The sequence below is a fragment of the Gymnoscopelus braueri genome (assembly GCF_963280865.1).
Source record: "Gymnoscopelus braueri genome assembly, chromosome: 15".
Taxonomy (NCBI): Eukaryota; Metazoa; Chordata; class Actinopteri; order Myctophiformes; family Myctophidae; genus Gymnoscopelus; species Gymnoscopelus braueri.
In genome coordinates, this window is record NC_137620.1 from 7,483,585 (window position 1) to 7,503,293 (window position 19,709).

General features: G+C 42.4%; 1 protein-coding gene across 3 annotated transcripts in view; it reads left to right on the forward strand.

The window, feature by feature from the left end:
* adam19a (ADAM metallopeptidase domain 19a) overlaps positions 1–19,709 on the forward strand; it is a 133,555-nt gene that overhangs the window by 13,445 nt on the left and 100,401 nt on the right. For all 3 annotated transcript variants that reach the window (XM_080451147.1, XM_080451145.1, XM_080451146.1), the window contains exon 2: positions 12,438–12,517. In XM_080451147.1, coding sequence (XP_080307273.1) covers positions 12,438–12,517 — 80 coding nt within the window. The remainder of the gene's footprint in view (positions 1–12,437; positions 12,518–19,709) is intronic.

The following is a 19,709-nucleotide window of genomic DNA, read 5'->3' on the forward strand; positions in this document are numbered from 1 at the left end:
ATCATTGTGCGTGAAACGAGCAGACCATGCTCATATCCCCCGACGGGTATGGTCTAGTACTCTAGTATAGATAATTATGCCACTTGATATTTATGTCTTTCCAGGGGGCAGTGAGTGTCCGATTCTGTTTTTATTAAACTTTCATAGTCTTACTCTTACTGTATGTAACATGAAATGAGCAGAGAAGAGAAACTCCATCAACATGTTTTCTTTCCCCTCCTTTTAAAAAATAAATAAAAATGTATCCCTCGATTTTGTAACCCTTTTTTCACCCGGTGCCAATTTTCTGGGCACTATACTCCCCCCACCAGCCTAGGGAGGCCAGGGCCGAGCTCATGCCTCCTTCAATGCATGAGAGCCAACTGACCTTCTTGTCACCTGACCGGGGGGAGTTTCCCTGGTAGGACGTAGCGCATGGAAGGAACACGTTATTCCAACCAGTTCCTTTCCCCTCCATCAGGCGCCCCGGCTGACCAGGGGGAGGCAGTATAGTGACCAGGATTACTACATGTTTTTTGTGAGGTTATTAACTACCCTAGGAGACACGGGGAGAACATGCAAATTCTTTCCCCTCCTGACTGCTGGATTTGGAATGAAGCCATGTGCTTATTAGAGGTCTCAACGGGCCTGAAAATTAAGGCCCGGCCCTAACTGGGCCCTACTGTGCTGGCCCGAGGCTCGGCCCGGCCCGAACAATTACCATACTTTTAGGCCTGAAAACCAAAAAAACAAACAGAACAGGTGTCATTGTGTGCTTAATGTCCTCACAGTCACGCATCCAACAAGCTTTGAACTGATCAGATTGGACATTCCGTTCCAGAGATAATGGCCAAAACATATTGAAAACGGCCACTTTCAAAAACGTCAGGTCGGGTTTGGGCAGAATTTGAGAACTCTAATGCTTTATTAGTTTTGTGGCCGTCTTTTCAAGCCTTTCATTACGGTGAAATCTCCTTGTTAGCCCTGCAGAGTGGAACACACACACACACACGCACACACACACTCCTCCCTGGATATGAGATAAGGTGAACAGAGAGGTTTGTTTACTTTAACAAACATCTCCACACTTTGACACACGCATTTCAGCACCTTGGTATCTCAACATGGCAGAACCTCATTAAGATAACAATGCATTTAGAATCCAGAGAGAGAGAAGGAGAGAGAGAAGGAGGGGAAGATGGGAAGAATTTAGAATGTGCTCATTCAGTCCAACCGAACTAGCAGATAGCACAGGTCTCTTTCCCAATTCCCATCCACACTCGGTTATCACAAAGCCGAGACGAATCGCCTCACAGGGAAAGACAGCATTGACCTTAATCAGTTCCTCCTCTCTTCCAGTGTGAATGTATTCATTCTGTAGATGCACTTCTGCCCATTTCACCTGCAGCTGCTGCATGCCAGTTAGGTAATGAATGTTAGACATACTGTAAATGTTTTTCCATAAATAAAACACAGGAGCCTCATCCGTACACTGACTAGAGAATGAATGATAACTAATTTAATCTGGCACAGCTAGAAGAATGGAAACGATTACTCAGAGATAGAGAGAGAGCGAGAGTCTGTGTGTTTTTGTGCGTGCGCGCGTTTGTGTGTGTGTGTGTGTGTGTGTGTGTGGGGGACGGGACGGGACATTAGGGTCTTGTTGTTTTGTAGTCTTGGTGAATAATTAAATGCACTGGTCCATGACGCTACTATAGTGAACTAGTTGGATGTCCCCAGTTCAATTAAGACTTGGAGCCCTGCATTGCATGTCTACACACTCTTCTACCACAAACACGTCTCCTCTCCCTCTTGTTCTATAGGAGCAGATGCCACGCCTCTTCTTCCTCCATACACACATCAACTACATACAGTAGCAAATTGCTGTTTCCATTCCATTTTGCCTAAGGAGATATCAATGCCATCTGGTTTGTTTGGAAAAGGCTGAGCTCAGCCAAACCTCGCCATGATATACATGTTACTTATAGGCCAAATCCCTCCACTGCACAAGCTTATTCTAACACCTCATAGTGTTTCCACTTTTTGGAATCATTTTCAGGACATTTCCAGAACATTTCTTCATTTGGCAGACACAGCAGATGACATGCAACACAGACCGAGACTGTGTGTGTGTGTGTGTGTGTGTGTGTGTGTGCGTGTGCGTGTGCGTTGTTGAGCCTCCAGGGAGCCTCAGGCTGTGGTTTTCTTCTGACAATTACAAAGACACAAAATGTTTGAAATAATAATAGTTATCATGAAATGTGACACAGAGGCAGTTGTTATACTCAGTGGAGAGTGAAGGATGAGTGCATTGCTGTCGTGTACTGAGTACTTCAAAAGTTATTATGATTTGAGGAAAAACTGCTTCAGGGGAAAGCAGTGCTATCTCCTGCTGGATGCAGCATTTTATTTTGCCACTGCTTGTAGACGTTCAGAACATGTTGTTCATTTTACTTATGGATAATTTGTAAGCTGTACTGGCTCTAGTTTGAAGTGTGAACAGCTTATAGTGACATATGCTGACTGACAGTTGATACGTGATATTACACTGCAGGAATTATGAATATGATTTGAACAAATTTACCAAGGTATTCCATTCAAATTCCAAATCATTCCAATCAGGGCCCAGTATTCAAATATGGGGGACTGTAATTGGTAGTTGGTTGTAGGTCTAACCAATTGTGTCGAGAGCCATTGTTTTGATACCGCCCCCTTGGAAAAAAACGTCCTCATAGAAGCACCAGACTCATATCCACGCAGTGATATAGTCTGGCCACGCGAGGCTAACTAACTAACTCTCTCTCTGTCTCTCTCTCTCTCTCCTCTGTTAACCCATCGTCATCCAGCGTGTCGATAACATCAGCCGGGTTCGAGTCTTTCTCTCCCCCCACAGCGGTGTAATTAGGCATCTCTGGAGAGACAAAAGGGGGAGATAAGTGTGACTGTCGTTCCTCTACAGAGAGCCAGACACGGGCGGTCTTTTCTCAAGAAGATAAAGCAGTTTGCCTTCATCCTCCTCTCGCTGTCTTGTCGCTGGAGTGGCTGTCAGACACATGATCACATCCCCCATTGTTTCTTATTCCTGTGCAGCAACAGCTTGTCATGAGAGACAATCCTCTGGATGAGAGAGAGAGATAGAGATAGAGAGAGAGAGAAAGAGAAAGAGAGAAAGTCAATTAAATTCAAAGGAGCTTTATTGGCATGAGAAAACGTACGTTTACATTGCCAAAGTGGAACAAAACAATCAAAACAAAACAATGTTCCCTCAGGAAAGTAGATTGGGAGTAAAAAAAAAGGTGTATGTATGAGAGAGAGATACGAAGGAGCAAAGGAGGGGCAGTTGAGCTTTATTGTCTCCGCCAGGCCGAAAGGCATGGCGAGAGAGTATGTTTTGCACCCTGTCCGTCCGTCCCTCCGTCCGTCCGTCCGTGTATCCTATCCGTCCGTTACCAGCTAATCTCCGGTACCGTTGGCCCGGTCGCTGCAAAACTGTGCACACACACTCCCTCGATGCCAATTCAGAACCTTGGCCCCAAATTTTTCACATGGGACTGTTATAGCGCCACCAGGAGGCCGATTTGTGCAAACCCATTTTTTTTATAGTACTCCTACAGATTTTATCCAAACGTCATGCAAATCGGTACACAGTATCTCTATAGTCATGTGATCAACCCGGATCTGTCCGATTTTCCAGATTCAATCCTGATTGGCTAAGATTGGCTTCCAAAGTTTGCAGGATTGGTCCGTTTTGAACAAAATGCCTCAAATCATGAGCGCAGCTTGCGATTTCCGTGAAATTTCACACGCACATTCCCACTAGGCCAAGGAAGAAATTCCACCCTTTTCACATTGGCCTGTTATAGCGCCACCAGCAGGTCTAATTTAGCAATACACATTTTTGGAACAAAATGCCTCAAATCATGAATGCAGTGTCCGATTGCCGTGAAAGGCCTAAGAAGAAATGCCACCCTTTTCACATTGGCCTATTATAGCGCCACCAGGAGGCTACAATAACGTACCTGACCTGGCGGAGACCTGTGCTCCGAGGAGCACTTTTTCTAGTATAGTTCGCTTTTTATGGACTATTTGGCTTAGCAGCATCAGCTGAGCTTTGTAGGTAGATGTCATACTTTTTGGGGACAGAGATTGGCGCAAATATTGAGATACAAACTACTGTTACCAACTAGAGACGGCTGGCACCACGGCTGGCACCACGGCACATCACAACGTTTGTTGTGATGTTAGTTTCTGATTGAACAGCAACATGTTTCCAAAGCAACCACACATAAGTATGCCTAAGTCATTTTAAAATAATATGGTCACAAGTGTTTATAGTAGCTGTTGTGTTTTAGCCTACAGTATGATGAATTAAAGGTGATTTTGGCCTTTTTAAATGTGAATAACTGATTGATGCCATTACATCTTCTAAAGCATAGCTAGGATGCAAACACATATAGTGATGGAGAATCTTAGTTACTCATGAATCACATAGAGACAAAATTCCTGCACAGCGGTGCCACATTTAAACCAGAAACATTGCTGAAAACAACAAGGAGCTGATGTATGGATGGAAATAATGATTTTTCTCCCCAAGTGTTTCATTGTTTTCTTTTTATTTGAAGTATTTTTTTCCCTCATGGGTCACTGAGTGTCTTATCTTCATGGAGGACAATAAGTCATAAGCCTTCCACCAATTAAAATAGCAATTCACAATTAATTGGCTCACAATCAAGTGTTGTAGAGGCCTTAATGATTTTATTTATGAGCAACATCACTTTCCCCAATCCCTAATATTACGTATCTTCTGAATTTATCCCATTTGGCAAAAAAGAAAAAAACACGTTGCTTTTCTTTGTGAAGTGGTCTACGCTAATTAGATAATATAGGCTATTTGTGTGGAAATTAAACTAGCGTTGCATCAGCTACTTATAGGGATGAAAGAAGAGATATTGTACCCAAGTGACTGATTCATTAGCACATTGCATAGTGGTTAATTAAAGCGGCACTATGTAACTTCCCTATTCTACCCCAGGTTTGAACCTGGGTCTCATGTGCACGTGCTGACATTTTTACCACACTTACCTCACAGTTAATCCTGGCTGCTTGGTCTGGGGGAGAAGTAGAATTTTCACAGTACACACTCTCCACTGGGATCTACATCATGGGTATTCAACAGGGGGTCCTCGGAGTCACTGCAGGGGGGCCACCCTTTTTTTTCTGATACTTTTTCTGTTTTGTTTTAAATGTCTGAAAATATGGTAAATACTGTAGCAATTTAGACAACAGATAAGTTAAACTAGAAAAAGTGCTCCTCGGAGCACAGGTCTCCGCCAGGTCAGTTATTGTGGCCTCCTGGTGGCGCTATAATAGGCCAAAGTGAAAAGGGTGACATTATATTTCTGCTTAGGCCTTTCACGGCAATCGGACACTGCATTCATGATTTGAGGCATTTTGTGCCAAAAATTAGTTTTGCTAAATTAGACCTGCTGGTGGCGCTATAACAGGCCAATGTGAAAAGGGTGGCATTTCTTACTCGGCCTAGTGGGAATGTGCGTGTGAAATTTCACGCAAATCGCAAGCTACGTTCATGATTTGAGGCATTTTGTTCAAAACGGACCAATCCTGCAAACTTCGGAAGCCAACCTTAGCCAATGAGGATGGAATATGAACATGGCCCTATAACAGGGCCATGTGAAACATTTGGGGCAGAGGTTCTGAATTGGCATCCAGGGAGTGTGTGCACTGTGTTTCGCAGCGACCGGGCCAACGGTGCCAGAGATTAGCTGTCCGCAGACGGACAGGACACACGGACGGACGGACGGACGGACGGATAAGGGGCAAAACACACTCTCTCGCCATGCCTTTCGGCCTGGCGGAGACAACAATTTAGAACCAGTCTAGTAAAAGTGTACATACTTCATATTGTAATTACAAATATGAATGATAATGATACATAGATAAGTCCTAATATTTTTTACAGTTTAACCTGTTAAAAGGCCTGTCAACTGAACCTACTGTAGCAAGTTCACACTTTTGAGTGTTACTTGCATAATGTCCTATAATGTAAACCACACTTCACTCCCACATATGTCCGAGAAATGTTTACATTTCCTTATTCTGCTGCGTGTTTCTTTTAAAGAGATTTTTTTCAAAAAACTGTTAGGATTTAGAAAAGCTTTTTAAGAAGCGTCAGAACATCTCACCACCTCGCTCTTTGGACCCAACCCACTGGTGCAGAACCACTGCTTTAGTTGTTGAGTTGAGGGAGAGACTGTCCACATTTCAATGTCCTGATCCAGCCCATCCACACTCTTGCGCTGTAGATCGCTGGTTCTTTATGGTCATGAGTTTTAGCTGAGCTGCTTTAATTTTTTTAAGCTCCCCACTTAAAATAATTAAAATGACCGTGTTTGATTGGACCCTGTGAGGCGTTCAGGAGTTGGAGATGAGAGGAGAGTGATGGGATATTAAAACGAGTCGAGTACATATTACATATAGTACTGTGTGGGATATTAAAATGAGTATATACCATATCGTACTGTGTGGGATATTGCTCTTATCACTAAGAATTGATGTTGTTTGGACCCAGATGCGTCCATTTTGGAAGATGGCGTCTTCCTTGAAATTCAAATCCAACTCCTCATTTGGCCGTCTCCCTCACAGCCCCTGAAGTGGTTGTGTGTTTCCACAGAAAACTTTGGGAACAGCACGGCCGCCGCGTGAAGCTCCACACCGTTACGCCACCAGATGTAAATACGTCCAGCTGTACAAACACATCTGTAACGGGAGACGAGAACGCGAAAGACAGCGATTAAAAGATCATTTGCCGTCGAGAGCTCTCTCCTGTGTGTGTGTGTGTGTGTGTGTGTGTGTGTGTGTGTGTGTGTGTGTGTGTGTGTGTGTGTGTGTGTGTGTGTGTGTGTGTGTGTGTGTGTGTGTGTGTGTGTGTGTGTGTGTGTGTGTGTGTGTGTGTGTGTGTGTGTGTGTGTGTGTGCGCGGAGGAAATGCCCCTCTCACATCACTTTTTTCCTCATTCACTTCCCTACACACACAGAGAAAGAGAGAGCAGTGTCTAGATTGTGTGGAAGTGTTTCACAGTCAGGTGAAGAGAGGGACCGAGGTGATTTGTTGACTTGGAGGTTGGCTGCTGCTGCTGCTGCATCCGCCCGCCGTTCATTAAACGCCCGGAGCCTCGTCTCAGCTGCGCTCCATCATTTTGGGATATGTGTGTGTGTATGTGTGTGGGGTGGGGGGCGGGGGGGGTGAAGGGGGGGGCTGATGGAGAACCCCACCTCCCCTCCATCCTCTAATGCCCCTGTGAAAGCTATTAGCCATTCCTTAATGGTTTTTACAGAGGAGATGTTCTAATGATGGAGACTCCACACACTAGCACGGCATTTGTTGACGTTGGCATTGAGCAGTGGTGGAAAAAGTGCTCAAATGTTTTACTTAAGTAAAAGTATCAATACTGCAATGTAGAAGTACTCTGTTACAAGTCCGGAATTCAAAATTTACTTGAGTAAAACTACAAAAGTATTGGTATCAAAATGTACGTAAAGTACCAAAAGTAAAAGTACTAAAAGGTTTGAAAATAGCAGATCTAATAGCGACGCGCTGTGAGCTTGTAGATCGGCTATTTTCAAATAGCTAAGGTATAAAATAGGGCTATGGTGGTTAATGTATGTTTTATAATGTAATCATTTACATCTGCAAAGTAACTAGTAACTCAAGTTTTCAAATAATTGTAGTGGAGGTAAAGTACAGCATTTGCCTCTGAGATGTAGCGGAGTAGAAGTAACAGTATAGACAATTGGAAATATTCCAGTAAAGTAAAAGTACCTCAAAATTGTACTTAAGTACAGTACTTGAGTAGATGTTACTTTACACCACTGGCATTGAGTTGGTGGTGTCTTGTGTGTCGCGCTGTGGTGCGTCTTACTGCCATGCCCGAGCCGATGGCGCCAGACACTCCACTCGCTCCCTATCTGATAAATGTTCTGCCTCAGAGCCAAATAAAGAATTCAAGATGCTCTCAAGATTTAAACATCCTTGTGAAAAAAATATGTCAGCAGCTGTGAGGGGGGTTGAGGAACGTAGACGGTGCTTTGCTCACTGCTCCGACAAGATAACATGTGATTTTCATTATCAATCTCTTGTCAGAATTAGGGGGACATTTGCAAGACAGCTTTTAATCCTATTTATGATGCTGTGCCTCTTCTTAACCCCTTAAGACCGGGAACGCGTCTATGTCATTTTTAGATCTCTTTGGGCTATTCAAAAATAGCAGATATACAAGCTCATAGCGCGGCACTCGGTGCCGCGCTATGAGCTTGTAGATCTGATATTCTTTTTAAATCGTGAAAAGTTGTGCAAATCTTTGAATATATATATTTTTTTAAAGCGAACATTTTTAACTCTGGGGGGTCCCTGGAACAACATATTTTGAGATGGTGGTCCGCGGCCAAATACATATTATTTTGGGGGTCCTTGACATGAAAACGTTTGAGAACCACTGATATTATAAGTAACACGTTTTTTCAAATAAATCTGTTAGGATTTAGAAGACAGTTAAAAATGTTCACTTTAAAAATATATATATATATATTAAAAGATTTTCAAAAATGTCCATGATTTTTAAAAAAATGGCAGATTTACAAGCTCATAGCGCGGCACTCGGTGCCGCGCTATGAGCTTGTAGATCTGCTATTTTTGAATTGCCAAAGAAATCGAAAAATGACACACAGACGCGTGTCCCCGCTCTTAAGGGGTTAAGCTCCCAGCGAGAGCAGGAAATGTGTATGAAACTAGCATAGCCTGCTGCTGCATCTGGTGTCAGCTGCCTTCCTCTCTGCACTCTACTTCTACAGGAAACCAAACCAAACAAACAAACTGACTGAGACAAATTGAGGAACTCGCCCACTGCTCCGCTCCATGGTCAGATCAATACCACATCTTTTGCCATTGGTGTCCATTTGAAAAGTGCTCAATGGACCCTGTAATAACCATATTTTTTCCACATTAACTCGAGCGGATCGAGGTCGTTGCCGGGCAGATGTTTCAGTTTTTTTTTTTGGTGCAGAGCTGTGGAGGGGGTGGGGTTCAGCGTGGGAGGAAAAGGGACTCAATATGCTTTTTAGCAATGGTGTAAAGTAACTAAGTACATTTACTCAAGTACTGTACTTAAGTAAAATGTTTAGGTAGTTTTACTTTACTAAGTACTTTACCAGAGTACTTCTACTTTGCAGTATTGATACTTTTACTTAAGTAAAACATTTGAGTACTTTTTCCACCGCTGGTTTTTAGTTCATCAGACGGGCTCACTAAGAAAACAGGAATTCCACACTCAAACCACCATAGAGTTCATCTCATATTCCACTCTACAGCTCTGTTCTGCTCATTACCTTGCCTGCCCTTATTCTGAAAGCTTCAAATGTCATGGATATCCCGCCCCCCCCCAATCGTTCTAGACTAGACGAAACACCGCTGACATTTAATGGATTCCTTTCAGTCTTATCTGCTATTAATTGGTGACCTTTAGCCTGTGGGAGACAGCGGTTGATCTCTGATGCCCTGAAGCAACGGGCCAATCAGAATCTCATTTCAAGAGTTGAAGTTGGGCTTTTGATATGAAGAGTTAGAATTTATAATTTACAATTTAGGCGTTTAGCAGACGCTCTTAATCCAGAGCGATTTACAGTAAGCAAGGACAACACAAGGTAATACATCAAATGCATAGACATAGTAAACCAAGAACCTATCATCAGTCTGACAGTAGAGAAAAAAAGAAGAAAAACAAATCAATAATCTGTGCATTGAAACCAGTGGTGTAAGTACATTTACTCAAGAACTGTACTTAACACATCGAGTGCCAGAGGTTTTTTAAAACAGAGTACATCCAGTGCCAGCGTTTGTAGAAGGCACCACGAGGAACCAACAAAGGGTGTCTGCGCGATGGCCGAACAATAATATTTCTCCCGCGATCTGCCATTGCAGAGTGACCGTGTGTCGAAAATGGCTTGTTTTGACCACTGTAAAAAGATATGGAGATATGGACCTTTTTCTCAAGATCCCATCATTGGAGCGGGCGGAAGTGACGTTTTTTGGACTGACGTCACATCCGTCCAGAGAGCAGAGGTAGAGTTGTACCATGGTACAGCATGTGGCCGACAAAGCCTCAGTCCAGCTTGCGTGGAGGGTCTTATGTAGTGATGCAGATTACACAATGAACCTATCTGACTGTGAGAGGCTTGGTATTGTTAGCAGAGTGTCCTTTTTGAATAGCCCTGCTGTGATGTGATGGTGTTTAGGGTTCATAAGTGACAGGCGTGTGGAAGAGGCCTGTGGGGCGCCTCGTGAAGCCTCCTCGCTGGGTGCTGTTGTAACAGTTACATCATGGACCTGCTCTGTGGGTCTCTGTCTGGTTAACTGTGAGCTAAAAGAATAAGCAGCGGAAGAGAGCCATGTGACTCTGAGTGTGGCAGGTTCCATTGTAGGACAGACAACAGCCATTTTTTTCAAGATCACAAAACGCACTTTATTTCCAAGCGGGCTACGTATGCTGCTTCGCACATGGCCACAAAAAGGAAATAAAATGACTTTTCCACGGGAGAGCAGACGGTTCTCTTCTGTCCGGACAGTGGCTCTCCCTGAATGTCTGTGGAGATGACCGATTTGTCCTGTTGTGCCTCGATTTCCTCAATGCACAAGAGGTATGCAGCCACACCCAGCTCTGAGTCCAGTTCTAGTAGGACTCAGGCCAGGTGTGACTGCTTAAATCAGTCATCCTCCATCCCACATCCCCACCATCGCCAAACCGTGCCAGCCGAAGACCTGTGGTCTATCCAGATAGTTCAGATTGACTTTATCAAGTCTGAAAATAAACACATGGAAACCACTCTTATTTGCCATTTTTGCTAATCAGATTGGAACCACATTCCTAGGTGGTCTGAACTCTGAAATATGATTCAAATCTGATTTATAAATACGTGTCTCAGTCTGGACGCCTGATTCATACTATGTTATACGATGGTGTCTAGGGCTGTCACGATTACACATTTAAGTTGACAATTCATTGTCACTCAAATAATTGCGATTAATGATTTAATTGTGTGTTTGGTCTTTGAACACTGGAACATACAATATGAAAAAAGTATTCATTTCTGTTCGCCTTTTAGGCTTCGTAATAAAAAATGCCACAGGGCAGATTTGACAAATTATTGACATTTAATAATTTTATACATGGAAATATTGCAGAAATAGCAGATCATGAAGTGGCTCGTTGTAAGCTTGTAGATCTGCTATTTCTGCTTTTTTTAAATATTTGAAAATGGGTGAACATTTTTCAACATGTAGTAATTGTGACAGGCCTAATGGTGTCTCACACGGCAAATAGCATAGCAGATCTAAAAGTGTTGCGTTATGACTCATTGTGTTCTTGTTGATCGGCTATTTACGTCCAACAAGTTAAGTTTTGCCCACGCCGATGTCATTACATCTTTACCATAGCAACCAATGCAGATAGGTTGACAAATACACAAATCACTTGCAGTGTGGACTAGATTCGAGAAATAAATGGGATTCTAAGTCCATTCCACTGGAACACTGGCTGCCATCAGTCCACATGACATCAGCCGAACACTTCTGACTGTGTGAGAATCCCTGTTGTCTGTTTAGCCCATTGCTCTCCTTCCAACAGCGGAGAAGGGCTGATGTGAAAACGTTATCTGTGATGGAGTGTGCAGCCCACTCGGCCCGACAGCTTATAGAAATCACGCCATTTAAATTCAACTTCCACACAAAGTGTTTTTGTCAACTGCGAGGCGGCTGGTGATTCGTCTGTCGTAATCTAGTCGTCGCGTCGAGACCGTAGCCGCTTCCCGAAAGCAGCCCTGTTTATTGTGAAGTAACCTCGTCGTTGTCATGACGACTGCAATCAACCAATCCTGTGAGAAATGTGCTTAAACGCAGTCAGATATTTCTCTGTGCATAAGCGTCACACATATTTATTTAATGTTTTCTTTTATTAGGAGGTTGAATGGTTGTTTATTTGACTGTGGTCATTCATGGAGAGAAAAAAAGAAGATGATTTATTAATGATTTATTGATGTTACGGTGCTTTCAATACACTTTACACTGTGACCTAATCAGCAGTCTGCCTGCAGGACTAAGTGATAATCACACAGGTCGTTAATTTAATGAATAAACTTCCACAAAAGACCATTAATTGCACTTATGTCCAACTAGTGATCTCACAGTGTACCAGTGTTTTGGCTCTATCTGTCTATCTGTCTATCTATCTGTCTGTCTGTCACGTATCTATCTACAATGTGTCTGTCTGTCTGTCTGTCTGTCTGTCTGTCTGTCTGTCTGTCTGTCTGTCTGTCTGTCACGTCTATCTACAATGTATCTATCGATATAACAGTGATGTAGAGTAATCAACATGTCTTTGTCTCCTGCAGGGACACAGAGGGGACGGACGGTGACAGCACACTGGCTCTCCCAAGGACGGAGCAGGAGGGAGACGGGGTCCTCCAGGAAGGTCAGAACATTTCTATTAACCGGGGCTGTGGTTTTAAACATTATGTTTTTTTACATCCTACAGATACGTGATACTGGATGTATCACACCTGCACACACCAGCACAAAGGTCAATTAGGGTCATTTATAGAGCATGTATATCCAATGGATATACATGCTCTATAAAGGACCCTAATGGACACTGTTCATCCACTCAACAGCTGGTGTCTCCATCATCCTTAGTGAAGTATCCCTCAGTGTTGTGTTGAACTCTGACCTCTCAGGTCAAATGTTGATTATGTTCACATCTCTCTCTTTCTGGGCCACGTATCACAATAGACATATAAAGGTAGACGCCTCCTCCTCCGACGACTCTGGGGCGTCTGTATCGCGGCCGCCATATTAGAGGGGGCACACTTCTTGACTCCTGGCCAATCACAGCGCGTCTTTTCCGAGACTTGGCAGAATCTAGTCGTATAAAAATACAACGGGATATTTTACAAGTTACTAATAATAATAATAATAGACGCGCTGTGATTGGCCAGGAGTCAGGAAGCGTGCCCCCTCTAATATGGCGGCCGCGATACAGGTCGCTCCAATGAACTGCAGCGGCCAATGAGGTACCTAGGTCTGGTGCAAAAGGTGCAGGTGCATTGTGGGAGAAAGCTGGGACTTCTTGTGTTGTGGTGTGTAACAATGGAGAGGTGGTCTCTCCTTGTGGGTTTGTGGTCGTATCTGAAGGGAATGTTTGACTGTGGTGATGATGAAGGTTGATATGAAGACTTTACATCACACACACTCCACGCATGTGTGTGCATCCCCTGTTACAAAAGGAAAGGGTCCGCACACCGTCTTAATGATCCCAACACATTTTAATAGATATAGTGGTAAAAAATAACAACGTTTCGGCCGATGTGGCCTTTGTCAGGTATATGATATACCTGGCGAAGGCCACATCGGCATTAAGACGGTGTGCGGACCATTTCCTTTTGTTCATGTTTATTTAGTCGGATCCAGCACCCGTTGAAATTTGTGGATGTGCGTGCACCATAATAAACATGCATCCATATGCATACAGAGACGTGGAATTGTGCACATCCATACTGAATCACACTACACACTCACCATCATTCACATGAGGAGAGGAAGGCGTTCTTCAAAAGTCTGTGTTGCTGATTTATAATCTGCTAGTGGGATCTTTGTTGTCTGGAGAGGAAGTGCATGGAAACATGGCTCAGAGCCTCACTGTACACACACACGCACACACACACACACACACACACACACACACACACACACACACACACACACACACACACACACACACACACACACACACACACACGCTTTTCAATAGTGTATTTATGTCCACATAAGCGATGCAATACATGGACAAAAACATACAACTTTCTGTATAAAAGGACAGTCAGCAAATCTTGGACAAATACCCAAACACCCCTCAGGGGTACAAATAACAGCATCTTCGCCATATTTGGCGGCTAACAATGATATAAGAGATTGCACATAATTCTGCAAGCCAAGTTTGAAGCCTCTACAACCAACCCATGGACACGTGTCCTAGGCTGCCAAAGATAAACACAAGTAGATTGCACCTATAACCTATAGCTCTGTGATGGTGTTGAGGAGCGGCTGGTATTTAATGACTTTAGTTGTTCCATAAAAAGAGAGAGAGAGAGAGAGAGAGAGAGAGAGAGAGAGAGAGAGAGAGAGAGAGAGAGAGAGAGAGAGAGAGAGAGAGAGAGAGAGAGAGAGAGAGAGAGAGAGAGAGAGAGAGAGAGAGAGAGAGAGAGAGAGAGAGAGAGAGAGAGGAGAGAGAGAGAGAGAGAGAGAGAGAGAGAGAGAGAGAGAGAGAGAGAGAGAGAGAGAGAGAGAGAGAGAGAGAGAGAGAGAGAGAGAGAGAGAGAGAGAACTCCTATTGCAGCAGTCAACATTCCTTTATTGAGAGAAAAAAAGATTCCTTCCAGTGAGTTCCCTTCCAAATAGATCTCCAGCTTGTGAAAGACGTGACTTTTAACTGACAGAGCGCTTTCTAGCAGCGTTGGAAAGCACCGTGTGGGAATGTCAGAGTGCTTTCTGGCAGCTTTGTGTGGAATGTCAGAACGTTTTCTGGCAGCGTTGGAAAGCACTGTGTGGAAATTACATACTATTTTCTGGCAACGTTGGAAAGCGCCTTGTGGTAATGTCACAGTCATTAGCTGTCCTAAGGCATTTGCATAAGACATTTGAATATGTGATTATGCAAATAGCCGAGATGTATACACTATACATATCACACACATTCTTGTACTTTGTGTTTTTCCTCCTTTTATTTTGATAGCTTTGAACGCTGAATGAAATGACAGTGAAAGGAAGAGTAGGATTAACCCATTAATACCTGGAACGCATCTGTGTCACTTTAGATTTCTTTGGCTATTCAAAAATAGCAGATCTACAAGCTCATAGCGCGGCACCGAGTGCCGCGCTACGAGCTTGCAGATCTGCTATTTTTGAAAAATCGCGAAAAAATATTTTTTCTTTTCTTTTCAAAAAACTGTTAGGATTTAGATTTTTTTAAAGAATTGCCTCAGGTCTTAATGGGTTAAAACAAGAAAAGGAGAAAAAATAACATGTTCCTTGATGATGGAAATAGTTGACTCTACAGAGACCAGATGGCTAGCAAAGTGCTGTGCGAGTAGCCTTGCATGTCGTGAGGCAGAACATGAATAGGTAATTTACCCAATTCATTTGTTTCATTGGGATCTGCATGCCATTATAACAAACAAACTGTCAGACCGTTGGACGTTCAGCCCTACTCTGATCCCAGTATGTTCAGTACAGAAAGAAGAAATGCCAGCGCTCAGTCACAAATAAGTCCTTCTGAACTTTTCGCTTAGATAAACAACATGACAGGACTGATCAGTAGAGAAAGAAGAAATGCCAGCGGCCACAAATAAGTCCTTCTAAACTGTTTGCTTAGATAAACAACATGACAGAGGCTGCAGACCATGTACGCCATTCGTTGTTAAAAGCCTTCATCAGTGTGTCCTGGCGCAAGCTAATAAGCTAATTAAGAATTTCACCCGTTTTACTTGTAATGTGATATGACACTGAAGTTTGACTCTCATTCTAATAAGCGGATGTGGATGGAAAGGCACTAGGCTGGTGGTGTCAGCAGTATGGGGTAAAATGAGGAGACATACCTGTTGACTGATCAGGAAAGAGGATTAGTATGCAGTCACTGCAGCAATCTCTTTAACTTGTACACATCAGACATTGTGTAACCCTCTGATCACCAATACACTTCACTAGTTAGCAGAATATCTCATCAATGGTGATTAAAGGTTATCTGACTCTATGTAGATTAGGGAATGCACCGAATATTGGGCCACCGAATATATTTGGCCGAATATGGCCAAAAAAAGCATATTCGGTATTCGGCCGAATAGATTTTAACACCGAATACCGAATGTAAATATATTTTATAACTGATCTCAATATGGACACATAGTGATTATAAGTTTTGCCATAATCATGTAGCTCTACAACAGAGGCACAGCCATGACAGCAATGGTATACAAAAGAAAAATAATAATATATATATATATATATATTTTTTTTTAAATATATATATATTCGGCCAAATGTTTCCTAGATTCGATATTCGGTTTCGGCCAAGAATTTCCCATTCGGTGCATCCCTAATGTAGATGACACTATTCCGTACAGATCTCTTGGTTTACCTATGATCCTAGATGACTATTTCTATGCATTTTATGTATTACCTTGTGTTGTCTTTGCTTACTGTGAATCACTCTGGATTAAGAGCTAAAGCGAGCGAGTTGCCATCCCGAACGTTGCGACGTTCCCTTGAGCCTACTCAGCGCCGTTTGAGTTACGTACCGACGACAGAATCGTACATTTTGTTGTGGAGACTGCGCTGCTTCCGGGTTTTTCCGGGTTGCAACTGGTTACGCCCACCGTGGGACTCGCCGTACATATGCACGGATTTTCTGGGTTTCTAGGCGACTATGCATGGAATGACGTGCACTGGATCCGTGCAATGTATACTAAATTCTTGGAGATCAGGCTGGGTGATCAGTGCTGTGTGACTATGTAGATGACACTACTCTGTACAGATCTCAGGGTAGGTATGGTACATGTGTAGGGCACACCTTTCATCTGCATACACAGGCAGGGGGAATCTCCCTGCACATTCTAATGAGCTTACGTGGATGGAAAGGCGCCAGGCTGGCAAGAGACATACCTGCTGTACATGATCACCGAGTCTACAGGGAAGAGGATTAGTATGCAGTGAGAATGTCTGAGGTTGAGGTTTAATCGAACAGAGGTTGACAAGGTGTCTTCATTTCTTTCCTCCCAGCAGAATGAGAATGTGTTGGACTATGAGCGTTCATTAAAGCAACAACACCGCAAACCACCTTAGCCAATAAACCAGTTTTTAGTTTGTAGAACTGACAACAGTACTTTCACAATGCTCGATGGGTTCCTCGGTCCCATACAGACATGCCAGGCAGGGTTCATCGTAGGTCGTAGGTCTTTATAAGGGACCTGTATGGGCAGTGGTGGAAAGTAAAAATTTAAAAAAAGTACATTTACTCAAGTACTGTACTTAACACATTGGCTGCCAATTATTTCAGATTTTTAGCTGTTGCCTGCCAGAGATTTTTCATTGAAAAAAAAAGTACTCCTTGGTCTTTTTTTTTTTTTTTTTTTTTTTTTAGAACGCAGATCTGCGTCTTTGGCAGCCAGGCGAGAAATTAATTAGAACGCAGATATGCGTCTTTGGCAGCCAATGTGTTAAAGGAGAATTCCGGACATTTTAAGAGCCTCTCAGGAACTTTCACTGCATGTTTGACTATCATCAGACTCCACAATGAGTAGTAGTAGAGAAAAAAATAACTTTGCATCGGTTATAATAGACGAATTTCCCTATGACACGCGCTCCCATTATGACAACGGAGGAGGTTGAAAATATGACGACAGGGGAATATCTGGAAATAAACAATGCCACTGTTTACGTCGGTAGGTGAGTAACGACACATCAAAGATAACACTTAAAATGTCCGGAATTCTCCTTTAAGTACAATTTTGAGGTACTTTTACTTCACTGGAGTATTTCCAATTGTCTATACTTTTACTTCTACTCCACTACATCTCAGAGGCAAATATTGTACTTTTACTCCACTACAATTATTTGAGTTACCAGTTAGTTACTTTGCAGATATAAATTACCGTATTACATTATAAAACATACATTAACCACTTTAGCCCTATTTTATTCCTAGGCTATTTGAAAATAACAGATCTACAAGCTCACAACACGTCGCATCGCGACGCGTTGTGAGCTTGTAGATCTGCTATTTTCAAACATTTTAATACTTTTACTTTTGGTACTTTAAGTGCATTTTGATACCAATACTTTTGTACTTTTACTCAAGTACTCATTACTCATCTTTACACTGCTGGAGCTCAATTAGCACTTAGGATTCTTGCCGTGCAGATGCACTCACAAATGTGCCGTTACACACAGATTGTAGTTAACAGAACTGCATATGAAGGACGTTTGTGAGTTTAGTGATAGCTGAATTATTGCTGGAGAAAGCTGAAAACACAATTTGCAAAATAAGTATGATTTTAAAGTCACTTAAAGCTACAATCCGTAAGATTTATGTCCGTTGATCTCCCTCTGCCGGAGTGAGATGATTAGATGTGTCTGGCACAGTAGATCACCTCCAACCACTGCTGATGTGAGGGTTATATAATAGTACTGATATAATCTATAAGTCCCATATCGCTTTTAACCCATTAAAAACCGGGAAGGGAACGCATCTGTGTAATTTTAAGATGTCTTTGGCTATTCAAAAATAGCAGATCTACAAGCTTGTAGATCTGCTATTTTTGAAAAATCGTGACAATTAGTGCAAATCTTTGAATATATATAGTTATAGGGCGAACATTTGTAACTCAACTCTTTGCTTCTGGGGATCCCTGGAACAAAACGTTTTACAAATGTTTAAAAATATATATAAATATTTTCAAAGATTTGCACACATTTTCACGATTTTTCTAAAATAGCAGCACTCGGTGCCGCGCTAGGAGCTTGCAGATCTGCTATTTTAGAATGTCCCAAATAAATCTAAAAGTGACACAGATGAGTTCCCGGTCTTAATGGGTTAAACATTCATTTTTAATTGCAGAGATGATAGAGTATCTGTATGTGTGACTGTCCATCCTCTAGTACCAAGAAGTGTGGGTTTAGGGTTTAAAAAGTTGATTGAACTGCACACACATTTATATAAAAAAACAGAGAGTCACTTTTTAACACCACCTGCTGAGCTGCAGTCTGGCAGCAGCCTTCCTTCCTCTGGAAGGTTTCAACAATGAAGTCAAAGTTTAGTGAAAAGATGGCTGAATATGAGACGCCCGAGGCCACTTGGAGAGCAAAGAGATGTGACCCGCTGAAGTGTGTGTGTGTGTGTGTGTGTGTGTGTGTGTGTGTGTGTGTGTGTGTGTGTGTGTGTGTGTGTGTGTGTGTGTGTGTGTGTGTGTGTGTGTGTGTGTGTGTGTGTGTGTGTGTGTGTGTGTGTGTGTGTGTGTGTGTGTGTGTGTGTGTGTGTGTGTGTGTTCACGTGCGTGCGTAGACTAGGGCTGTCACGATGACGCATTTAAGTTGACGATTAATTGTCACACAAATAATTGCGATTAACGATTTAATAGTATTTTTGGCATTGAACATTGTAACATGTGAAAACTAATTTCAGATTGCCTGTAAGGCTTCATAATAATAAAACAATACTTACATTTACAAATACATTACTGACACATTTAATAATGTTATACTTTAAAAAAATTGTGGAAATAGCTGATCTACAAGCTTACAATGCGTCACAAAGATTTCTTTTTTTAAATATACAAAGAAATTACTGACATATTTAATAATTTGATACTTTAAAAAATAGCGGAAATAGCTGATCTACAAGCTTGCAACGCGGAAGTGACGCGTTGTAAGTTTGTAGATCTGCTATTTCCGCTTCCACGATTATGACGATTATGCAAAATAATTGAGATTAGACGATTATGTAATAATTGTGACAGGCCTAGCGTAGACCGAGAGAGAGAGAGAGAGAGAGAGAGAGAGAGAGACTCAGAGCTCCTGCAGATTGTGTAAAATGTCAAGACCTGCTCTGTTTGACC